The 24909-nt window shown below is 36.7% G+C and overlaps 2 protein-coding genes and 1 long non-coding RNA gene across 3 annotated transcripts; 1 reads left to right on the top strand and 2 right to left on the bottom strand.

Moving 5' to 3' along the window:
* Nucleotides 1–7008: 7008 nt before the first annotated feature.
* LOC306847631 lies at nt 7009–11464 on the bottom strand. The gene is made up of 4 exons (XR_013782173.1): nt 11367–11464; nt 11020–11145; nt 10316–10862; nt 7009–7708 (listed from the first exon to the last, which is right to left on the bottom strand). It is a non-coding gene; the product is annotated as an uncharacterized lncRNA (long non-coding RNA).
* A 1149-nt stretch (nt 11465–12613) lies between these two features.
* ccdc127b (coiled-coil domain containing 127b) lies at nt 12614–13358 on the bottom strand (the record flags this gene model as incomplete). Its single annotated transcript, XM_079381419.1, has 3 exons — nt 12614–12779; nt 12836–13121; nt 13235–13358. The coding sequence occupies 3 exons, from the start codon at nt 13356–13358 to the stop codon at nt 12614–12616; spliced, it is 576 nt and encodes a 191-aa protein (XP_079237545.1).
* Nucleotides 13359–15502: 2144 nt separating this feature from the next.
* sdha (succinate dehydrogenase complex, subunit A, flavoprotein (Fp)) lies at nt 15503–24560 on the top strand. Its single transcript, XM_079381204.1, has 15 exons — nt 15503–15601; nt 16461–16544; nt 16723–16884; nt 18281–18424; nt 18598–18762; nt 18888–19036; nt 19769–19893; nt 20131–20299; nt 20490–20685; nt 21554–21725; nt 21856–21974; nt 22181–22292; nt 22961–23091; nt 23643–23756; nt 23921–24560. Exons 1-15 carry the CDS (start codon nt 15542–15544, stop codon nt 24005–24007), a joined length of 1989 nt encoding a protein of 662 aa, XP_079237330.1. The 5' UTR covers nt 15503–15541; the 3' UTR covers nt 24008–24560.
* Nucleotides 24561–24909: the final 349 nt, after the last annotated feature.

The raw sequence follows: 24909 nt of genomic DNA, 5'->3' as shown, positions 1-24909 counted from the left end.
AAACGTATAGTTCACCCAAAAATGAAAATTCATTAATTAGGCTACTCATCCTCAAGTTGTTCCAGTCCCCCAAGACTTTCGTTCATCCTCAGAACACAACTGAAGATATTTTAAATGAAATCTGGGAGGTTTCTTATCCCTCCATTGACAGCCTGCAACTTTCACTTTGAAGGCCCAGAAAAGTAAAAACATCATGGAAGTAGTCCATGTTACACCAGCTGTAACTTTCAGAAACAACAGCAATGCTTTTGTGTGCTAAAAGAAAAAAATATATATAATAATGACTATATTCAACATTTTCAACATTTTCAATCTTCAATACGCATTCATGAGAGCTTCTTCTGTATTCAAAAAGTATACTTAATCATGTAAGCAACAAAGCCAAGTTGGTCTAGAGAGTAACTGCCAGATCAGTTTTTGCATTCTTTCATTTTTCACCCAAGGTGTGGTCAATAAATCTTACATTAAAAACATTTAAACGCTGTTATTTATTCTTCTATTCTTCACTAAAGTCTGATAATATTATTTGGAACAAGAGGCCTCCTTGTAAATTTTCTGTGATGCTCGCATGAGGGGCCTCAGCTTATCATATGTGAGCACATTCCATTCACTTACAGACTCCTACACACACACACACACACACACACACGTTTCAAACAGTCGACAACAGCGGAATAACTTCTTTTCTTAATGTATGTAGACAGCTATATTCCCTTAGTCTTTACTTGATGTTCTGATTAATAGAATTCCTCTATAAAATTACTTTCCCTGAGAGATTTTTCAAAAAAGATTTTCTACAACAACATAGAAGGCAAAGCATGCAAACAAGCAGATGACACCAGCACCTGATGCAAAGACAACGAGGCAAGAGCGGATGAGTAAAAGTTAGTTATCTACACTTACAAAGAATCAAATAAAAAGAATCGGTTCTTTTAATTGCTGATCATGACTTATGAGAAGCTGTGTGAAGAAATGTTGCGTTTTTTTACTGCATTCTTAAGTTTGTTTGAATATCTAAGAGCTGATTTAATTTTATTATTACTATTATTTAATTAGGCTAATACAAAACAGAATGGAATTCCATGCAGAATGCAGCTCTTTATTTTATTCAGTCCATATAATCTTATTCACAGGTGTTCCCCTTCTTTTCTTTTTTGGATTATTCCCAATCTCTCCCCAAAATTATTTCTCATAGTCTTATTGGTTCCTTTTTAATGGTGCACGGTGCTGTCAAAATTAGTTTATTTTTAACATATATTTTATTTCACTTTATAAGATTATGATTTATACGTGTAAGAAAGAATATGTTGGCATAATATCCCTGTACTACCTAAACAATGAGCTTACAAAGACTTATTGCTTCATAGTTCTGATCATAATGTGCCAAAAAACTATACTGTATTTCTAATAAAAATACAGTATGCGTTCATTACACATTTGTAGCAATTGATGTTTTTATTTATATTATCTTTATAAGTCTTTTTTTTTTTTCAAACATAAAATTATGGTATTCTGGAAAAGTTTTGTACAATTATATTTATTAATTTAAAGGGATAGTTCACCCAGTGCCATTAATTACTCACCCTCATGTAGTTCCAAACTTGTAAGACCTTCGTTCATCTTCGAAACACAAATGAAGATATTTTTGATGAAATCTGAGACCTTTCTGACCATCCATAGACAGCAACGCAACTAAAATTTTCCCAGGCCCAGAAAAGTAGTAAGGACATCGGTAAAACAGTCGATGTGACATCAGTGGTTCAACCGGAATTTTACGAAGCGATGAGAATACTTTTTGTGCACAAAGAAAATAAAAATAATGACTTTATTCAACTTCTGCCCCAAATCCTGTCTTCCGCCATTATTGAGAGTGTGGAAAGAGTTTCAGAGCGAAACAAAACCTCGAGAGTCACCTCAGAATTCACACTGGAGACAAATCGTTCACCTGCTCTCAATGTGGAAAGAGTTTCACGCAACAAGGAAACCTTGAGAGGCACATAAGTATTCACACTGGAGAGAAGAACATGAGTGCAATGTAGAAATCATTTTACAAAATCATATAAATGCAAAAGTAATTCTTAATAATTTTCTCTGTGTGGAGTGAGCACAGTTGCAGTATAATGCATCAATTATCCCATGTTTTTTTGATCAGCTCTCACCTCGCCACTACCCACTTATGCCATAAAAACTGCACAGACAAAGTAAGAGATTTGCTTTTATATTTAATGCTGTTCACTGGGAATTTTATTCAAACCAGGAACACTTTCCAAAACACCTGATGTACTTGTTACATTGTTAGAAGAATGGCATCTACGCTAATATTAGTCTGTTTCTTTCTTATTCCGAGGTCACCGTAGCCACCCAGATCCAGACTGTATCCAGATCAGATGGTGGATCAGCACCTAGAGATGACCTCTACAGCCAGGACACCTAGATGAGCCCCAGAGACTGATCCCCAGTGAAGACCCCGTCTCCAAGATGGCCATCGGGACAAGACCACAGGAACCAGATGAGTCCTTTGCACAATCTGATTCTGCTTTAGTCTAGATTTAAACTGCTGATTTTGTCTGGCCAGAGGAGAATGACACTATTTCGACAAACTATTTCCCCGTCTAAATAATGTAAAACTGATATAAAGCCACCCAGCTTATATCAAGCCGATGTAAAGCTGCTTTGACACAATTTGCATTGTTATAAGCGCCATACAAATAATATTGACTTGACTTGACTTAAAATCGCCAGGAATAACCAACTGCAGATCTATGAGAAAAACAGTACCAAATTTGTAAAAATAATTGTCACAACAACTGTGTCGAGGAACGGACATGATCAGTGTTGCCAACTGCTCTTAGTTGAAAGTAGCAAAAACTGGTAGCTAAATGTCTCTAGATGACATCATAATGGCAAATTCACTGATCTATATAAAGATGAATATAGATCAGTGGGCAAGATTAGAACTTAGATAAAGTTTGTCCAAGAAGTTGCTATATTTGTCCCTAAACGTTTGAAAAAAGTCTCAAAAGGGATGGGGAACTGCTAAATTGGCAACACTGGATATGATTCAATGAATAAGTAGGCTTTAATAACTGAACCCCTGGCCATGTTTATGCACTATGATGCAGTGTAAGCTGTGTTTGTCTAGGGAGACCAAACTAGCAGCTTATAAAACCTCGACATCACCCCTTTGCAAGCATGTAGAGGTAAATAATGAAGCTTTGGCAGTTTAGCAAAAGGTTTTGCACAAATTAGCCAAAAAGACAGTGGTGCAGGGTGTGCGATATCGTCTGCGACAATATCGTAATTGTTGTTTGAACGATGTGCGATTTGACATCAGTATTTAGCCAAAAAAACAAATAAAACACTCCTCCCGTGTGTGAAGTCTAGTAGATTAGACTAGTGCGCACGCGCATTTAGAGTTGTCCAAATGAAGTTCTTAGCAATGCATAATACTAATCAAAAATTAAGTTTTTAAGTTTTGTTACAAAATATCTTCATGGAACATGATCTTTACTTAATATCCTAATGATTTTTGGAATAAAAGAAAAATCGAAAATGTTGACCGATACAATGTATTTTTGGCTATTGCTACAAATATACCCTAGCGACTCAAGACTGGTTTTGTGGTCCAGGGTCACACATTGCCTGTTTTTGCTCTATTTCTACAGCAAAAACAATCCCAAACATAGCCACAGCACTGTTTTGCGTCTCTGACGATGTTTCGTACTCTTTCCACCTCCTTTGATTCCCTGGAGCATGAATTTTTGTTACAGACTCTTCGCAAGGTGGGATTTGGGGACTTCTTTTGTAGATCTATTAAATTGCAATAGCTCTATCAAACTCAGCAGTGGTACTTCTCCTAGATTTCCTCTCAATCGGGGAGTCAGGCAGGGATGCCCAATCTCCCCATATCTGTTTCTGATAGCTACCGAACTTCTAAATGTGCATATCAGAGAAAGCCTTTACAAGGAATATCTGTTGATGACACTGAAGTGGTAATAAGTCAGTTAGCTGATGACACCGCTTTGTTTTTGAAGGATGCCTCCCAGGTTGCTGTAGCATTAGAGACTCACGAGCCGTTTTCTAAAGCCTCAGGTCTTCATCTTAACATTAACAAATGTGAGTTACTCCCAGTTGGTAATTGTTTGGAATCCTTCATTTGTAATATTCCTGTAAGAGAGACTGTAACTTATTTGGTAGTTAAAATAATCAATGATGATACAATTAGATGTCCTTCCAATTTTCTTCCGATTATTGAAAAGACACATAAGATGTTGAACCATTGGTTGCAAAGAGATTTGTCACTCAAAGGCAGAGTTCTGCTTACTAAAGCAGAAGGCATCTCTCGATTTATCGTATGCTGCTCAGTCTATCTCTGTTGACAAACTCAAGTGTAAACTAACTGACGGTATGTTGACAAAATTCCTGTGGAAAAACTAAATTCATTATATTAAAAAAAATCAGTAATACTTAACTCATATGATAAAGGCAGTTTGAATTTTATAGATTTTAGCTCTCTAAACAGTAACTTTAAAATAAATTGGATAAGACATTATCTTCAAAACTCTAGAATTTCTTTTGATGTGTAATTATAAAATTGAAAAACTTCCAGTCAAACTTTCTAAATTTTACCAACAAGTACTTGCTGCCTGGAGTCTTATTTATAAACACAAGTTCTCCCCTCACAGCCTACTTATTTGGAATAATGCCAATATTGTTTATAGAAATAAGTCTTTATTTTTTCACAATTGGTTTAGTAATGGGTTGTTATTAGTGAATCAGTTATTTAATAATGAAGGGAATTTATTCACGTTTGCAGACTTTGTCTCAAGATACAAAATCTCTATCACATTAAAAGAATTCAAGGTGCTTATAGGGCCATACCTGCAGGTGTACATATGCTGTTCAAAAGCAGTGTATATACATCCACAGCTTCTGTCTGTCCTCCTAGACCTGAACATACCTCAGTCAGCTCTATCTGTTTCTCTGGGGTAAAGCCTAACAGCTTAATTAGATCCTTGTTTTTAAGAGATTATTTCTACTCCTTATGTTATTTTCTGGAACTGGGATTCTTTAATAATGTAAACTGGACTCAAAATTCCTCCTTACAAATAAGAATAAGGAAATCTCATATAAATTTATTCAGTTTATCCTACAAACGAATTCCTACAAAAAATTAAAACTGATATTGATTTGAAATTCTCTTTCTGTGAATGCTCCACTGAAACAATTTCTCATTTGTTTTGGTCCTGCCAATATACCCAGTATTTTTGGAATAATGTGGAGGTTTTCATTGCTGATAATATTTTTAAAACATTTTCTTTATCTTATAAACGAGATTTTGGGTTATTATATCAAGGAACGCTCTTTAAAGGATGTTGGTATTATTATACATTTTATTTTATTTTTATGTAAATTTCGTAAAGTAAGTCCCAACATTCAGCGACGACTAAACTGTCCCAAGCAATAATTTTGATTGTAATATTTGAAGAATTACATATGTTTTTGTAATCCGAAACGCATCTAAAATACGTAATACCATTGACTGATACCTAAGAAGTTAAAGTAAATAAAAAACTGCATGCTTTCAAAGACACACATTTATGGACAGTAAAGCCTTGTTTAGCTGACTGCGTGCGCACCTCCCCAAACAGACGAGACCAAAGCCAGCTGCCGTTTCTCAAATGGAAGGCTGCATCCTCCGGAGGTCGCATTTGCAGGCTGCATAAGATTCAAGATTTTTATTCATCACATACACAATTATACAGAGTATAACCAGCAGTGAAATGTAGGTCAGGTCCGCTCCAAGGACAGTGCAATTATATAGAATACAAAAAAACACAGAATGTACATAAATATTAAAAGTAGAAAAAAAAAAGTATAAAATAAAATAAAAGATAAAAAATATAAATGTGCAGGTCAGTATGTTTGTTGAATTAAATAGCAATATAGAAGGAATGTGCAAAAGTTATACAGGGTATTTACATAGCGGCAATACGAGGCAGAAAACAATTATGAATAACTTATTGATATATTGATATATACATGGAGTCATGTGATGTTATGACATGAATTCCCCCATAACATGATGTTATGGGGGAAGTCATGGCCTAATGGTTAGAGAGTCGGACTCGTAATCGAAAGGTTGCGGGTTCGAGTCTCCGGCCGGCAGGGATTGTAGGTGGGGGGAGTGAATGTCCAGCGCTCTCTCCACCCTCAATACCACGACTGAGGTGCGCTTGAGCAAGGCACCGAACCCCCAATTGCTCCCCGGGCGCTGCAGCATGGCTGCCCACTGCTCCGGGTGTGTGTTCACGGTGTGTGTGTGTGTGTGTGTGTGCGCATTTGTTCACTACTCACTGCTGTGTGTGTGTGCACTTGGATGGGTTAAACGCAGAGCACCAATTTCGAGTATGGGTCACCATACTTGACAATACGTCACGACTTTACTTTTTACACAGAGTTAGAGTTTAGGAGCCTGATGGCCTGGGGGAAGAAGCTCCTCCTAAGTCTCTCAGTTTTTGCCATCAGGCTACGGAAGCGCTTACCAGATGGAAGCAAAGTGAATAGACGGTTACCAGGGTGATTTGAGTCCTTGATGGTTTTGACAACTCTATTTTTGCAGCGTTTGAGGTAGATGTCCTGCAGAGAGGGGAGAGCAGACCCTGAGATGCGCTCAGCTAAGCGCACAACTCTCTGTAGTGCTTTGCAGTCCTGATTGGAGCTGTTTCCATACCACACTGAGATGCACTGAGTCAATACACTTTCTATGGTCCCTGAATAGAAAGTTTTCAGGATTGCTGGTGAGACCCTGAATTTCCTCAGCTGTCGCAGATGGTACAGTCTTTGCCTGGCTTTCTTAACCTGTGTTTGGATGTGTGTAGTCCAAGACAGGTTCTCGGAGATGTTTATACCGAGGGACTTGAAGCTACTCTCCACAGGGGTCCTACTGATCCTAAGAGGAGTGTAGGGCTGCTGCTGTCTCTTCCTAAAGTCATCAAAGGCATAAGTAATCAAGCCTGGTTTATTTCAGTTAAATGAGCATTACATTCGCGAGTCATAAGCATATTACAGCAATTTACACTTAACTAACAATAATGGCCAAATTTATAACTGTTAATATTCTAAAATAAGATCATCTTTATGATGTACACAGCCTACAAATGCGACCCCCGGAGGATGCAGCCTTCCGTTTGAGAAACAGACACTGTCTGGAAGGCAAGCCTGCAACCTTTAGCCAAAAAAGCGTTACTGCTAATGCTGAGACCAGACGCCGTTTTTTTGTTTTTCTTTTTTTGAATGAATGTCAATGGAGGGCTGTTTCTCAATTCCAAGAACACAAAGAACAGACTTGTGTTCTCGTGGAGACTTGAAAGGACGCGAGAACACAGAACGCGTCTCTGTGAGAATTGAGAAGCCTGTGTTCTTGCTGCTCAACTGGCAGTCTCAGCAGGTTATACAGAAGCACTCAATGCACAAAACATCACAAACAAATGCCATAATTATGGTGGCCGAGAAGTGCATAACAAATAACAAAACAACAAATTACAAACGCAAATGCAAATCTAAAAAACTAAATAATTCAGAAAACAAAACAACAATTCCGAAAACATTATAATAAGTCAGAAAACACAAGGACAAATCAGACAAACCGGAAGAGGTAGGTATAGTTTGAGACAGCGCCATTGGATTGGGAATAGATTACCCACCGCTGACTGGACGAGACATCTGTCAATCAAGGTGTACAGGAATAACAGTAGAGTCGGATGAAACATCAGCTCCAGTGATGCAGATGGTTTTTTGATGCGATCGACCCGAGTTCGAACCCGCCTTTTGCCGAACTTTTTTTTCTCCCTTTTCAAATCTTGTATCGCATCGGAAAGGCATTTATTTTCAATAAAAATGAAGGAAATAATCAAAAAGTTGAAAATAAAAGTATCGGGTAGGGTTAGGGTAGGTGTAGGGAGGGCTTTATTGTACCAATAAGGTGGCATCCATTTAATAATTTGAATTTAAATTATAATTTACACTCAATACGTTATTATTGCATACCGTTTTTTTTTTTTTTTTACTACAATACTGAGGTGCAGATAATTGCCACTATTTGCAGAAAGTAGTATGCATAGCACAAAATCCTGCTATATTAAATATATTGCACAAAATAAAAAAAAATGAAAGCAGATTTCTTTCAGAATTGCAAACAAAGGTCACGGTTCGAAAGATAATAAGCGCTACGATAATAAGGTCTACGATTTCTGCCGAGGGTGTGCAATATGAAGATTTTTGATCGTGGATGATAACAAATGTCTCCGCGATCTGCTTTTGAAGAAATAGAAATATCGTGCTACAGCGCACATTCTATCAGCTGCAGTTCTGGAGCCGCCGTATCAATATACTGTAGGCTACGCCACATACATTCACATCAGTGTTAACTCAGTGGAGTTACTCTCACGGGACACTGCACTTATTCACAATCACAAAAGTACATTATTTGCATATATTTCTGCTAATACTGTCAAAACACACAAGGTTTATGTATAGCCTCAGTTGGTTATGTCTAAAATGAAAGTAAACAGCTGAGAGAAATGGATGTGTGCCTGTATATTAAAGGATTTAAAGGGATAGTTCACCCTAAAATGTCATTTCTGTCATTATTTATTCACTCACATGTTGTCCCAAACCTGTATTAATTACTTTCTAGTGCTGAACACAAAAGAAGATATTTTGAAGAATCTACCAAACAGTTGCTGCTCCGACTTTAACAGTAGAAAAGAAATGAAGTCATTCCACCTTCTTCAAAATAGCGTTTATGTTTAGCAGAAGAAGGAAACTCATTCAGGTTTAAAACAACTTTTGAGCAAATAACGGTATAAAAATAAAACACTAGCCTATTTTAATTTTGGGTGAATTATTCCTTTAATGTTAAAACTCCAAACAAAAAGAGAAAAATCACTCACTACTCTTGACTGAAAAACTTTAATACATTTGCTTTAATAGGAATCAATCTATATAGTGTTTTATTTTTAATATTTGTTCATTCAGTTTCTTGAATGCTCCTGCTAAATACACCTATTGTAGGTTACCTGAAAATAAAACACTGTTATTTATTTTTATTGTAATCTTGTTATTATTGTAATCAAATTTGTTTATTTAAATCAAAATGTATGCATTTAAATCTAATCACATTTATTTTAATCAATGAATGTGAATAATGCATTTAATTGTTAATGTAAATTATTTTAATAATGTTTTGTTTATTTTAATCAAATTTGTTATTATTGTCATTAAATGTATTTACTATTTATTTAAATAAAAAATATTTAATTATTTTTAATTTGTTTATTATTTAAATCACATTTTATTTGTTTTAACAATTGTTTTGTTTTAACAAAGTTATTTTTAATAGTTTTATTTAAATAAGTTTATTTATCAAATGTTTATTATTGAAATCAAACTGTACTTTATTTTAACCTATATATAAATATAATTTTATGTATTCATTTTGATCAAATTTATTAGTTATTTAAATCCAATATGATTTATTTTTAATCCTTTTTAATGATTTATTCACTTATTTAGTTAGTTTAATCTTATTTGTGTCAAATATGGACATTTTTTACTTAGTTTGTTCTGATCAGGATCAAAAATTTGTGGTTGATTATAATTTGTTTTAAAATCCAACTTTCAAAAAGTTCTACTAACCAATGTAAAAAAAGAGTTCATATTTTGATTTAAAATTCAATGATCCTCAGCATGGTTGAGAATCGTGTGCTGAGGTACTGTATATGTGCATCTCCTTGCACCTTGTTTAATACTTTTGTCTAGCATAAATGTTTGCCTTTAGTTTTAAGAGATAAATACTACGTATATTAGAAGGCTTTGAAAATAAACATAAAAGAGGATTGTTAAAAATGATTAGTATTGCTAAATGTTAAAACATCTTTGGTTCCTCTAACAGATCTTTTAACACTCAGTAGACTGATTTTTATTCATTAGATGAAATAAAGTTTTTAGGTTGTCGGTGGCTAGTTGAGTTAAGTTGATTGTGATAGGTTGCCTTATTTTTTGAGTTAGGTCAACTTTTTTTTAGTGTGCCTTTGCACCAGCTGTGCATAAGCTACAATTTAACCTAATAAACAAATGTGAGTTTACACGTAATCCTGCATATAAACTAATTTCACCATAATATTATGTTGCTGTTTGCACGTTTACATTCAGAAAGAACATGAGCAATGTAAATGTGAACATGAATAATGTGAATAACTGACTTGTTAGCAGCTCTTAAGTATAAAATCAATCTACACACTTTTCTGTGTGCAACACTTTAATTTTGCAAACTGCATTAACACAGTTGACACAACTTGACGATAATGAAATACGCGGTGGTTCAGCATTAAATCCTGACAGAAGTTTTTGAATATCACACATTCAACCGACATTAAAATACAACACACAAACATAACTCTAGTGTCACCTGATGTTTTCCTAAATGAATCCTTATAAAACTGTGACAATCTATTTTTGCTCATTTTCAAGTAATTCCTTAAGTTTTCTCTGCCAGTCTTCAACACATGTGTCTATTGTGGCTCTTGAGCAGGGTTCGGGATGCTGGAAGATCTTGAGGAGATCAGCTTTTATATTGAGTTGACGTGCTATAGAGTCACTGGAGGCCATGTTGGTTAACTCTTGCTCTCTGGTCTGCTGAAAAACATATGGAATATTGTTGCAATTGATATCTCGTCTAGTGTACAACAACCTGCGGATCTCGTGAATCACAACCATGGCTTTGTCCTCCCTTCTGTCTTTCTCAATGCTTCTCCTCAAACAATTGATTTCATTTGTTATTCTCCTTTGCACGAACCATTCTGCAAAGAAGCAAAGAACACTGTCAATGCAGAAACATGATCTATAATCTTCCCTTAAATCTAAAGAATAGTTCAACTGAGTTCTAGAAAAAAAAATGCACAAAAAAATATTACTAAACATGGCATTTGGGCCATTTTTTCAGAATGCAATGCTTACGGTACAATGCGAAGCCAGACAGTGAAATCAGCAGAGGCCAGTTCCAGCTCCATTTATCATCTCCACCGTTTCCATTTGCTCTGATATTCATTTGATTTCTTTGTGCATTCAGATTATTCATTGTGACTGAATCCAAAATGAAAACAAGTCAGAAGAGAACAACATCAGCTTATTTTTGAGCATGCTCTCAATTTGTCATATCGCTTTCACTTTCAGATAGAAAAGAATTCACTGCAAGCAACATGTTCCTACACATTAGGTGTGGCTTTATGACTTTACCCAACTCCTATTGCTTTGCATATTTTTTATTTTCAATTCTTTCAGGCTTTCATTAAAGCTTAACTTACCTTCCCTTTAAGTATCGGAACAGATTGACAGATATAATGCTGTGATTCCTCATGAATCTTTTCATGGCTTTTCACCTCAAACTATTTATTCAGCGCCAGTTAAACTGGTTCTGCAAGTGCAAAGCTTATTTAAAATCCCACCCCCTTTTAGAGACATGAGCTGGCCTGATTTAATTCGCTAAAGAAAGTTTCGCATTTCATAATTCACTTTAACTTTGCATTTCACTTCTTATAACATTTACATTTACATTTATTCATTTAGCTGACGCTTTTATCCAAAGCGACTTACAATTGCTATATATGTCAGAGGTCGCACGCCTCTGGAGCAACTAGGAGGTTAAGTGTCTTGCTCAGGGACACATTGGTGTCTCACAGTGGATTCGAACCCGGGTCTCTCACACCAAAGGCATGTGTCAAGGGAAGTCGTGGCCTAATGGTTAGAGAGTCGGACTTGTAATCCGAAGGTTGCGGGTTCGAGTCCCCGGCCGGCAGGGATTGTAGGTGGGGGGAGTGAATGTCCAGCGCTCTCTCCACCCTCAATACCACGACTGAGGTGCCCTTGAGCAAGGCACCGAACCCCCAACTGCTCCCCGGGCGCTGCAGCATGGCTGCCCACTGCTCTGGGTGTGTGCGCGTGTGTGTGTGTGTGTGTGTGTGTGTGCATTTGTTCACTACTCACTGCTGTGTGTGTGCACTTGGATGGGTTAAACGCAGAGCACCAATTTCGAGTATGGGTTACCATACTCGAACGACTTTAAAATGTGTCTTATCCACTGCGCCATCATCACCACATTGCTAAATGTTGTTGTCTCTGTGACAAATTGCATATGTTGCTCTGTTTTATGTCACCTTTTCTAAAAGAGTCTAGATGCATAAATGTAAATTAAATCTGTTATTACCATATTACACCCTCTGATTAATATACTAGGAAAATAAAATGTGAGGAAAGGGTCACATTGAGATGGACTGTCAACAGTGTCGTAATTATATAATATGAATGAGGTATATGAATTGTTTGGTTAAAAATTCAAATACTCACTACTTGAGCCCTAGAACTATACATTTAAATATTTGGTATTTTATTGTGTATGTCCTATTGACAATTACTGTATGTACAAATCTGAATTTGCTCCTCCCACAAAGAAACCAATATAACAGAATTGAATCTTATTAACTTCATTGACAATCGGGTCTTTTAAAATACATCATATTAGTGATACAGATTCATTTGATCTGCTCTCCCAATGTCACTCTTTTGTCTGTGAGTTGAGTATAGCCGCCTCAGCTTTCTGGTGTGTTTGAAGAGCGAGCTGCAGCCGCCAGTATTTGAGATACAGCCACATCAGACTCCCATTCCTGTGCTTATCTGTGTTGCGAAAATTGGCACAAATCTTATCATTCTTAAAAATATCCCTATAAGGTCCACCATCTGCAGATGAGCAAACTGATCTTTGGCTGTGTAAACCAACAGGTCTTTCTCCAGCTCCACCACCTTCACACGACGCACAAAAAAACTACAATAATCCCACTGCCGATCCATCAGCCTTTGCTCTACTACATTCAGAGCCTGTGAAGTGCTCTGCTCTTCTTCTTTTTCCTTTTCCAGGGCCTTTTGAAACTCTCTAGATATTTCGTTTTTTATTTCTAGCCTCATGGGATCACATTGTTTCTCAAGTGTCTGATTCTGGGCGTTGCTCTTGATTTCGGTTTCCTTGATAAAGATTTCCTTGGTTTTGAATTTAGGACTGATTAACCCTAAGAGAGCACAGGAGAAAGGAACAAATAAACTTTTACTTGCAGTTCTTCACAATGTATGTACAGACTAGTAAAGCACCCTTAAGGCCAATATAGTGTTGTGTAGTTCATACGATAGGCAGCGAGTCCCAGCATGGGCACCAGGAGGGCATAGTTCCACTTGCTGCTGTCACCACCACCATCACCCTGCCTCTCTGGCATTATATTCCAGTCCTGAGGATCATTCAGGTTATTCATGTGGACTGCAGCTGAAAAATAAGCACACTTCTGTTTCGAGGGCAGTGTGGCTCCCCCTCGGCAGAAATCGCATTCCCCGGTTCAGTGTTCAAAAACACTGATCACTTGTGCCTCATGAGTCCTGAAAACATATTTTAAAACTGTGCACATGGTATACACCTCCTGTATCCAAACCAGTATTTGATCCTCTGCTGTAACAGTCACCGTCTGTCACAGTTATGTTTGCGTTAGGTTCATACTAGCCACTATGGGGAACATGTAGCTCACCCTGTATTAATTAAAAACAGGAAGTAGTAGAGTAGGCTAAGTGCTAGTAGGTTCTGTTTGAAGGTGCTTCATAGTTGCCTGTGACCAAGGGCGTAGTTTTGGTTTGAACATTGGGGGGGTTGAAGTGGACCCCGGGTCATGCTCCCTCTTAAGGTTTATTTATTTGTTGGTTTGCGTAAATGTTTAATTTTGTAAAATGGTCTTTTGTACGGTGGCCGAGAGAGTTCAACGCGCTGCAACTTCAGAAAACACATGCAAATAGAAAAGGCACCAGCAAATCAAGAAAGCATCTTCATCAGTTTGACAGCAGGCGATGCAAATGCTCACAACACAAACAAATAAAGAAACACACGGCAAATGCTCACATTACAAACAAATAAACTTTATTTGCAGTGCATTTCTTTATTTGGTTGTGTTGTGAGCATTTGCATCGCCTGCTGTCAAACTGATGAACATCTGAAGGCCAGGTCTCTCCATCACTCATCATTAGAACCCACTGGCTCTCGATTCTGACTTGTTCTTGCTCTTTTGAAAAAGTACCATAGTTCTTAACTGTAGCATTTGCTATAATAAGGCTAGCCTATTAATCATTACCAGGCAATAATGACTTTTTTTATTAATCTATATTGCATTTGTTATGAGAAACAACAGCCTTTAGAAACAATAGCTACAACATGCCACAGTTGTAATATAAATCTATAGGGAAAATCTATTCCCTTAACAGATCTATTCCCTTAACAACTGTAAATTCTGACATTAAATGCCTGAAGAAAACAACTGCCAAATTTTCATTTGTAGTGATGCTTTACTGTCCTTATGCAAACACATGGAAACTGAAGTTGCATTCTCATTCAATACCTAATAGACTTTCCTAGTTGAAATATGACACTTCCTGTTCCAACAACATCCGATTTGGCTAAATATTATTCTTTTAACAAATAATATTTACCAATAATCATGCAAGCACAATGCATGTTGGCAAATACAATACTGCATCAAATATCATCGCAAGTATTCAAAGCACTCGTCCCTTATCAAATAGATTCAAATAGTCTCTTCCATACATAGGTACGGCTAGCTGAGTCAATGCTCTTGGACAAAAATATCGCTTATTTATAAGTGTGAGGGTTACTCTATACAGTGGTATATAGAGTAAAGAACTCCACCCAGCTTCAAAGCAAGTTTTATTTGTTTTTTTTTATTTATTTTTTTGCACAACGCTAACCGACAAATCCCCCCACTGTGGACAATCATTGGTACGGTCCTCACTGAAGCTAGTGATTCGCGAATCATTTGAACCGAATCGCTCGGATCTTTTTTCAATCAGTGTTTGAGCTTGACACTCATTTGCACCTGCTCTGTGTATTCACAGCAATCTTTTATGTAATTACGTGTTAAATTAAGTGGCAGATGTTTAAATCTTTTAATTATATAAATAAGTAAAATTATTTATCATTAATTTATTCATCAAGAGAAAGAAAAGTATGTCCAATTTGTTTTATTATGTTTATTATTTTATTATATTAATCTATTATATACATATTTTAATGAATATGGATTGTGTGCACTTGGTATAACTTAACAAAATTAATGGAAACCCGATTTCCGAGCGGTTATAAAATGAACTGAATAAGAACTTGTTGTTTAAGTGAACCGAAGATTTGAATGAAAGTGCGAAAAGTTCCTTGACTTATGTTTTATGAGCTGAATCACTGCTACAACAAACTGACCAATGCAATTACAATAAACGGCTTTGTTTTAACTAAAACCTAATCGATCCGCGCCGTGATGCCAAGGAAAAAAATCACTGAATCATTTAACTGTTCAAAAGAACCGATTCGTCTAAATGAATCGGACTTCCCTTCAAGCGCGTTCACGACGAGCTCCTTATTGTTTTTCAGTCAGAATCGAGCAACATGGCTGCGGTGTGCGTTGCCTCCCGTGTCCTCGGAAGAAAGATCGTGTCATCTAAAGCTGTAAGTCCTCTCTTATACTTTGCATACTTTATATTTTAAAGACATTTGGTCAGTGCATGCCAAAAGTTGAACCGCTTTATACTCGGATGTCGCTGTGATCTGTTGTAGTCTGTTGTGTGTTGGTTTTGTAACCATCATCATCTGCAGGGTTAAGTAACACTGTTACGTATGTGTCAGTACCTCTGATACATGAGTGTATGTTTTATGTGATGCTGTTTTATTAATGGAACTTGTCTTTTAGCAGAGATGCTTGATGTATTGTGTTATTTCATAGAAAAAAATATTAGTTAGTTAACAGAAATCCACTGAAGGTCAAGCAGGCAACATTAGCATTAGCATGTGATGTTGAATGCTCATGTCATTATGTTAGATATTATCTTGATGCATGATTTTTATTCGATTCTCATGTATCCTCAAACAGTCTCCAACCTATATTTTATCTATTTATTACAATGAAACTAACTTATAAGCAGATGTCTCACTGTTATGTCATATGTTGATTGTTGATACTATGTTGTGTTGTAGTGATGTTTAAAAAAATAATAATTTAATTTTTTACTAAAAGAATGCGTTTTTATTGCAAATATATTTATTTTAATATGCATAATAGAAAAATAATAAATAAATGCAGAAGGGAGGTGAAGATGAAAATACACTATATCTGTTTTAAATGGTTTAAACATTGATTTTCTATAAAGCTGCTTTGAAACTTTGTACAAATAAATTTGTATTGAATTGGTAATAATTAAATACTCAAATTAAGGTTAAGCATTGAAATATACAAACATAGATAAACACAACAGATGTGATTTTGCTTTGGTTTTTAACTATTAAAAACTGTTTATGTTGCTTCATCCAGTTTCCAGCGGTGTGCCAGGCGAGCAACCGCAAGTTGCATTTCTCAATCTATGGAAAAAAGGGAGATGCAAAAGTCTCAGATGGTGTAAGTATTTATAATACTTCCTTGTTTGGTTTCAGTAGCTTTCATTTGTACAGTTATATGCATATATGCACCTCCATTGCAGGCTAATAAGGTTATTGCCACTTTAGTGAAACAACATTAGATATCATAGGTTAGTGGCCTTGTGTGATGATTGTGTTGTTGGTATTTGTCCCCTCAGATCTCCACTCAGTATCCAGTAGTAGATCATGAGTTTGACGCTGTCGTGGTGGGAGCCGGTGGCGCAGGGCTGCGTGCGGCGTTCGGTCTGTCGGAGGCCGGTTTTAACACCGCCTGTGTCACCAAACTTTTCCCCACCCGCTCACACACAGTGGCTGCACAGGTTTGGAGATTTCCTCTAGTAACCAAACAATCTGCGCTCTTAAGGCCTTTCCAGTCTGAGCGTGATGCGAAAAAGAGAGGCGAATCACCCGCGAATGTTGCTTTCACACCGAGCGCGAAACGAATGTTCGCCTTCTGCTAATTCACACCTGCACACTAGGTGGCGCCGACCTACAATGCATTTTTTCTTCATGCAGTGTATGTATCTCGTGTGGCTTACATCGTCCGCTGCTCAATATACAGTATTAAATTAATATAAATAACTTGTTTCTTTATTAGAAACACAAAATATCCATAATGCTTCCAAAAATACATCAGAGGTACAATCAGCATCAAGCTACGTTGAAAATGAATGTAATTAACGTTTTTGCTCAAAACCCACTTTAAATCATCATCAAGTGCTTGTAATAACTTCTGATTGTGATCTAAAATACAGAAAATCTATCTTCATAATTATAGGTCACCTGTAAGTTAACCTCAGATCACATCATGCAGTGGAGAATTAATAGAAATGTTATTCTGTATAAAGAACATGTGAGAACAGTCTGTTCTTAAATACCAACAATAACAAGAACTCAGCATACACTCTTCTCTCTCGTGGAAAAAGTCCTCGACTTCAGTGTTTATATGCTCGTGCTCAATACAGTCTTCTGAGCTGTTAGCGCAACCAGTTGCTCTGGTCATGTGATGTAATGCTCAAATCTTATTGGACAGCCCGTGTTTTTGCTTTGCGAAACTGAAAATATTCGTCGGACTGGACAAAAAACAATTTTCCGCATTTTCTGTGCGCAAATGTTCGTGGTCTATGTGGAAGCATCCATAGGAAGCTGTTGTTTTATTCCAGCACGTCATCGCATCTGAAATTCGTTTCGCTTTTTCGCGCTCCGTGTGGAAAGGCCTTTATACCCTCTCATATACTTCAGCAGCACAACCCATCTGTCATCTGGGTTTATGCTAGGTTTTATAGATCAGGTTTTGCTGATATTTATTGCAGGTAATTACTAAAGCCAGGACAATAAATATTAAGACTCTAATGCATCAGATTCATGTGATTAGCTCTGGAAAAGAGTGTCTGATTTTCAGCTAAAGAAGTCTAAAGTTCACAGTGAAGTTCAACCTTTGAAACTACACCTCTGAAATTCTTGCACCACTTTGGAAAAATAAAAGCACTGATAAGTGGGCTGTTTTAAGTGTTGTTTGAACTGAGACAATGTTTCTATATATATATATATATATATATATATATACCTAATGTATCTAGAAAAGACATGCACTTAACTTATATAAGTAAATATTTGTCTTTTCTGATAAACATTTTTTTTAAAGTGCTAACCTTATTAAATCAATTAATTTATAGTGGATTACAACTTTCTTGTTTCTTTTCCTTTATAAAATAGGGTGGGATTAATGCTGCATTAGGCAACATGGAGGACGACGACTGGCGTTGGCACTTTTATGACACAGTGAAGGGATCTGATTGGCTGGGAGACCAGGACGCCATTCACTACATGACAGAGCAGGCGCCTGCTGCAGTGGTGGAGGTGAGAAGTGGTTACAGAGCCTGCCGCTGTCACCTTTACTGCCAGGATACTGGATAAGAAGAATGATTTCTGAACTCCTGTTTCCTTGTCTCTAACCCAAGCTTTGCTTAGCTTCACTTTAATTGATTTAGATTGTGATTTCCATCTCGTCAGAGGTTGTTGTGTCTTTTCAGCTGGAGAACTTCGGTATGCCGTTCAGCCGCACCGAGGACGGCAGGATCTATCAGCGTGCCTTCGGAGGCCAGAGTCTGAAGTTCGGTAAAGGAGGTCAGGCTCACAGATGCTGCTGTGTGGCAGACCGGACGGGTCACTCTCTTCTTCACACACTCTATGGACGGGTGAGTGAGAGTCTGTGGACTTCAAGAAATCGAGACATACAATTCTAGTTGAAGTTACAAAACAATTCATCTTGAGCTGGAACACCTGTTGAGTTCTCTGTCTAATTGTGTCTGTTGGTGTCTAGTCTCTAAGGTATGACACCAGTTACTTTGTGGAGTATTTTGCCCTGGATCTGCTGATGGAGGATGGCGAGTGTAAGGGAGTCATCGCACTGTGCATGGAGGACGGATCCATCCACCGTTTCAGAGCCAAGAACACGGTCATTGCCACTGGGTAAGGGAAATAATCAGGTTTTATGTCTTAAAGGGATATTAGAATGAAAATTGTCATTTACTCAATTTCAAGTAGTTCCGAACCTGTATGACTGACTGACTTCTGCTGAACACAAACGAAGATATTTTGAAGAATGTGGGTAACAAAACAATTGCTGATACCCATTGAAGTCCATAGTAAGAGACCAGCAACTGTTTGGTTACCCACATTCTTCAAAATATCTTACTATTTTTAGTATTCAGCAGAAGAAATAAATTCATACAGGTTTGGAACAACTTGAGGTTGAGTAAATGATGTCAATTTTTTGGGTGAATTATCCCTTCAAGCAACCAACAGTGTTATAATATTATTTATATACTAATATAATGTTTATTAATATTTTGAGTTTATATTTTTGTTTTCATTTTAATTTTAGTTGTAGTAATTTTAAGGACTTTTAACAATTTATTTTTCTATTAGTGCTAATTTTATTTATTTTAATTAATTTAATTTATTTTACTTCACTAATTATTTTAGTAATTTTAGCACTTTTCAATTTAATTTTTTTTTTCTAATTTTAGGTATTCATCTAATATTTATAAGTTTGTTTGATTTTTTTTATGAATTTGTTTCACTTAAAGAAAAGCTATTGGTAAAAATAATGTATTTATTTTTTACATGAGGGTGTACATAGTATTATTACAGTGTGTTATTACATTACAAATAAAGATATGTATTGTGTTTTCTCTGCAGTGGTTATGGCCGCACATACTTCAGCTGTACATCAGCCCATACTAGCACAGGAGACGGTAATGCCATGGTGACCCGTGCTGGTCTTCCCTGCCAGGATCTCGAATTTGTGCAGTTCCACCCCACAGGTGAGCTGCTTTCTTTCATAAGCCTGGAAAAGTTCTTTAGAGCACCTTGACTCTTTAACATCTCTTTGGCAATATCTAACTGTTATATATTACAGCTGTGGTTATACTATTTCTTAGCCGTGTTTACATGCGTCTACTCGATCAGCTGTGTTATAAATATCCTGCTTTTCCTCTGATGCCCTCAGCCACCCTGTGGCTGGTTTTAAATGACATGACCTCTGACGTAATTTCTCTCAGGAATCTATGGAGCCGGATGCCTGATCACAGAGGGCTGCCGTGGAGAGGGAGGAATCTTGATCAACAGCGAAGGCGAGAGGTTCATGGAACGTTACGCACCCAATGCCAAAGATTTAGCCTCTAGGGACGTGGTCTCACGGTCCATGACCATTGAGATCAGGGAAGGAAGGTAAAATATACTTCAGTTTTACTGTAATATCAGTGCCCAAAACACACACTTTAATGGACTCTTTAAAGAATTACAAGTTTGTTGTTAACTTCACTTTCACAGACAGTGTGTGACTGATAAACAAATATACTCTTGAAAAACAAACTGGTGATAAGTTTCTAAAAATGAGTTTCCACCCTGTTCCCCCCAGAGGTGTTGGGCCAGATAAAGATCACGTCTACCTGCAGCTCCATCATCTTCCTCCCCAGCAGCTTGCTGCTCGCCTGCCCGGCATCTCTGAGACCGCCATGATCTTTGCTGGAGTGGACGTCACAAAAGATCCCATCCCTGTATTACCCACCGTCCACTACAACATGGGCGGCATCCCCACCAACTACAAGGGACAGGTATTGTGATGCATGACTCTTACTATTGCTAGTGCTTCGGTTAGGCATTTGAATGAACTCCAAATGCAAAAGGAAGTGTTATTTGTCCTGCACTGTTTGTCGTAGCACCTAGAACTGTTGTTGTAGTAGATTTACACTACCATTCCAAAAATATTGGGATCAATACATTTTATTTTTTAAAGGAAATTATATTTTTATTCAGCATCAATTAAATTGCAAAAAAAAAAAAACATTAAATTTCAAAGTGACAAAGTTAAAAAATAAAAATAATTCAAATAAATATATAAGGGTTAAGGGAATGAAACTATGCGAATACGTATTTATTTAATTTTATTTACAATTTTTTTTTAAGAGATGCATCCATTAAAAGAAAAAGTTTTGTGTTGAATGCCAAGTGTCAAATGCTTTTTGTAAAATTATATATGACGTTATTAGTGTAAAAAACTTTTCCCTGTTTTTCACATAATTTTGGGACTACATTTAGTCATAAAAGGCCTGTTCATGAACCATTGCAGTGCAGCATAAAAATTCCCTTTTCATCTGAAAATGAAAGTTTATATTGGAGTAATATTCTTGTTGTTTTGTTAGAAATAAATATGTAGGTTTCATAAATTGGGTCTTTTTTTGAGCAATCAGGAGTTATACATTCAACAGAATGTAATTAATTTCCTTTAACTCTATTAAAAAATTAAACTATGGCTGTTTTATAAAATACTAATTCTTTGCATGCAAACGGACCCAAATTGTGAAAATAGTATACAGATTTTGAATGCATTATGAGGGTTAAACACAAATGGTAAAATCACTGTTTGGAAGTGACTCTAATCATGAGAATATAATGCTAATATCCTCTCTCTAATCATGGCAGGCCATCACCCATGTGAATGGAGAGGATATGGTGGTGCCAGGCCTGTACGCCTGCGGTGAAGCCGGCTGTGCATCGGTGCATGGTGCAAACCGTCTGGGCGCCAACTCACTGCTGGATCTGGTTGTGTTTGGACGCGCCTGTGCCCTGACCATTGCTGAGACAAACACTCCAGGTACTTCAGTACACTCTGAAATGGTGAAGGAATCCCTGATAATTGCCTTTTTTAGACCAGACACAATCCTGAAAAGCAGTGATTTAGTGATTATTTACATATAGACATATCTGTCTATCTTGTCTTATAGGAGAGAAGCTTTCCCCTCTGAAACCCAATGCAGGAGAAGCATCTGTCGCCAATCTGGACAAGATCCGCTTTGCTGACGGCAGTACCAGAACCTCAGAGATCAGACTGAATATGCAGAAGGTCCGTCACCTCACTGCAGTTCTTTATTTCTTAAAAGAATAATAAAATTATTGACTGATCAAAAGGATGCTGCTAGGAATTTTCCTGCTGAATTGAAGCATATGATAGCCTCATCTTAGGATTTAAGTTGATATCAAGCGGTTATAATAAAATACTCATTTCACAATAATTGAATCTGTTTTGAATCTGTTTCTCTTGGACCTCAGACTATGCAGACTCACGCTGCTGTGTTCCGCACCGGAGACGTCCTGAAGGAGGGTTGTGAAAAGATGGACTCCGTCTACAAGTCTATGGATGACATTAAGACATTTGACAGAGGTCAGTGACGACTGGCTAAGGAGAACTGAATAAATTGGAAATTGACTATCTCTACACTCACATGCAGTATTGTTCAAAAGCCTGGGGACAGTATGATTAATATTTGCATTCAGCATTGATTAAAAGTGACAGACTGGATTTTTTATTTTTCAAACAAAGGCTGTTATTTCTATTCCTCAAAGAATCCTGTAAAAATGTATCATGGTTTCTACAAAAATCTAAAGCAGCACAACTGTTTTTAACATGGATAATAATCAGAAATATTTCTTGAGCAGCAAATCAGCATATTAGAATGATTTCTGAAGGATCATGTGACTCTGAAGACTGGAGTAATTATGCTGAAAATTCAGCTTTGATCAGAGGAATAAATTACATTTTAAAATATATTCAAATAGAAAACTTACTTTAAATTATATTTCACAATATTTTTATAATAGAAACTTACTTTTTATTGTAATCAAATAAATGCAGCCTTGAGCAGAAGAGCCTTTAAAACACATTTTAATCTAAAAATGGTAGCATGTTTGCTAATATGAATCATTTTAGTCTTTTGTCATTTTAGTTTTGCTCTGTTTGTTTTTTGATCTGCATTACTGTATTAAAAAGGTTGTGCTATTGCTGCAATATGATGGTTCCTATAGCATTTTTTGCTGTTTTTATGACTTCAGGCATTGTCTGGAACACTGATCTGGTGGAAACTCTGGAGCTGCAGAATCTGATGTTGAACGCGGTGCAGACAATCGTCTCCGCTGAGGCGCGTAAAGAGAGCAGAGGAGCTCACGCCCGCGAGGACTTCAAGGTGAACTGTCTGAAACCAGCATGCTTGTCCAAGGACAACATTTTGTACTTTTACAAAGCCGTAATAAAGCTGTCTGAGACAGATGTGGAGAAATGTAGCATTTCATCACTTGCTTACCAATGGATCCTCTGCAGTGAATGGGTGCCGTCAGAATGAGAGTCCAAACAGCTGATAAAAACATCACAGTAATCCACACCACTCCAGTCCATCACTTCACATGATGTTAATTGATGGTCTGGAGTGGTGTGGATTATTGTGACGTTTTTATCACCTGTTTAGACTCTCATTCTGACGGCACCCATTCACTGCAGGGGATCCATTGGTAAGCAAGTGATGTAATGCTACATTTCTCCAAATCTGATTAAGAAACAAACTCATCTACATCTTGGATGGCCTGAGGGTGAAAGCACTTTTTGTGTGTGCATATATTCATTTTTGTGTGAACTATTTCTTTATTTCTTTAACATATAGCATTGCAGTGTTAAAAACACAATTGTCATGTTGATAATGTTTTTATCTTTAACCATTTTGTAATGCTGTTTTTCTTACAGGACCGTGTGGATGAGTATGATTACGCCAAGTCTCTGCAGGGACAAGTGTTGAAGCCTTTCGACCAGCACTGGAGGAAACACACAATGTCCTACGTGGATCCCAAGACAGGAAAGGTAAATATAATGAATCATCTGTTTCATTGTGAGAGTGTTTTGCCATTGTTACCTTTTCCCTTCATTTGTTTAACCTTTAAATCTTTTTGTTAGTCTGCACACAGGAAGAATGTTTAAGAAAGTGTATGTTAATATGTGCTAACATGTATAAACGTGTGTTTCAGGTTACTCTGGAATACAGGCGTGTGATTGACAACTCTCTGAACGCAGAAGAATGTGCTGCTATTCCCCCTGCAATCCGCTCCTATTAAACACATCCTAATATGCTCCAGCTGACTTTGCCCTTTTGCGTATTTATAATCAGCTAATAAATAAATGCATATCTTGTTATTGACAGGCTATACTTTATTTAAATATGACCACAATAAGATGGCAGTAATAACAGCTGTGTGATATTGGTGTATATCACTGAAACTCATCCCTCACATTTGCTCTGTTGAATGACTGTCATAATGAATTAAGAAGCACTTGCACATTATGGAAAATAGATCAGATTAGTCAACACCTTAGCAGTTTGTAATGCTAATGCAATGTACGGTTTCGTATGTATTTGACCTTGTGGCCTTTCATTCTTGAATATACTCCCAGCTCATCTGTATGTAAAGCTCTGCGCATCTTGCATGCTTTGTTTTGTAGGGTCTGTTTAATCTCAATAAAGATGATCCGAGTGATAATGATTGGGTCTGTAATATTGGCTAAAAATGTATGTGTTTACTGGAAAAGAGAAGATTTGTTGGAGAGACTGCAGCGTGCTGAAGTGTGCAGAAAAAGAGTCTTTCTAAGAATTAAAAGAAATTTCATTTTTAGTTGTTGTAAAGTCCTCTTGCCAGTGGATGGCAGCTGAGTTCACAGAAAAGCTCAGGCTAGTTATCTCAAAAAACTGCAATGACAAGATTGTCAACCAAACCAGAATTTGTATTATTTATAATATCTATCTAATCTGAATATTTATCTGGCTGTATCTATCTATATATATATATATTTATATTTGTTTCAAAATGTGATCTCGTGAAAAAGAATCATTTAAAAACATAAACATTTTTATTTGAATTAGAAAAAAATCTAGTTTCATACAAAATTCGACTGGTTTATGTAAACATGTTTACGCGACACACGTTTGTAGACTCGTCCAAAAGCAGTTATATAATGTACT

This window comes from Barbus barbus, assembly GCF_936440315.1.
Source record: "Barbus barbus genome assembly, chromosome: 27".
Lineage (NCBI taxonomy): Eukaryota > Metazoa > Chordata > Actinopteri > Cypriniformes > Cyprinidae > Barbus > Barbus barbus.
The sequence above is the reverse complement of the archived record's forward strand: the minus strand, read 5'-3'. Positions and strand labels throughout refer to the sequence as shown.

Excerpts from the sequence above, each read along its gene's own strand:
- sdha (XM_079381204.1), top strand. The coding sequence starts at position 15,542 with ATGGCTGCGGTGTGCGTTGCCTCCCGTGTCCTCGGAAGAAAGATCGTG. Across the intron at positions 15,602-16,460 it reads AGATCGTGTCATCTAAAGCT|TTTCCAGCGGTGTGCCAGGC; the intron begins GTAAGTCCTCTC and ends TGCTTCATCCAG. Across the intron at positions 20,300-20,489 it reads ATTGAGATCAGGGAAGGAAG|AGGTGTTGGGCCAGATAAAG; the intron begins GTAAAATATACT and ends TGTTCCCCCCAG.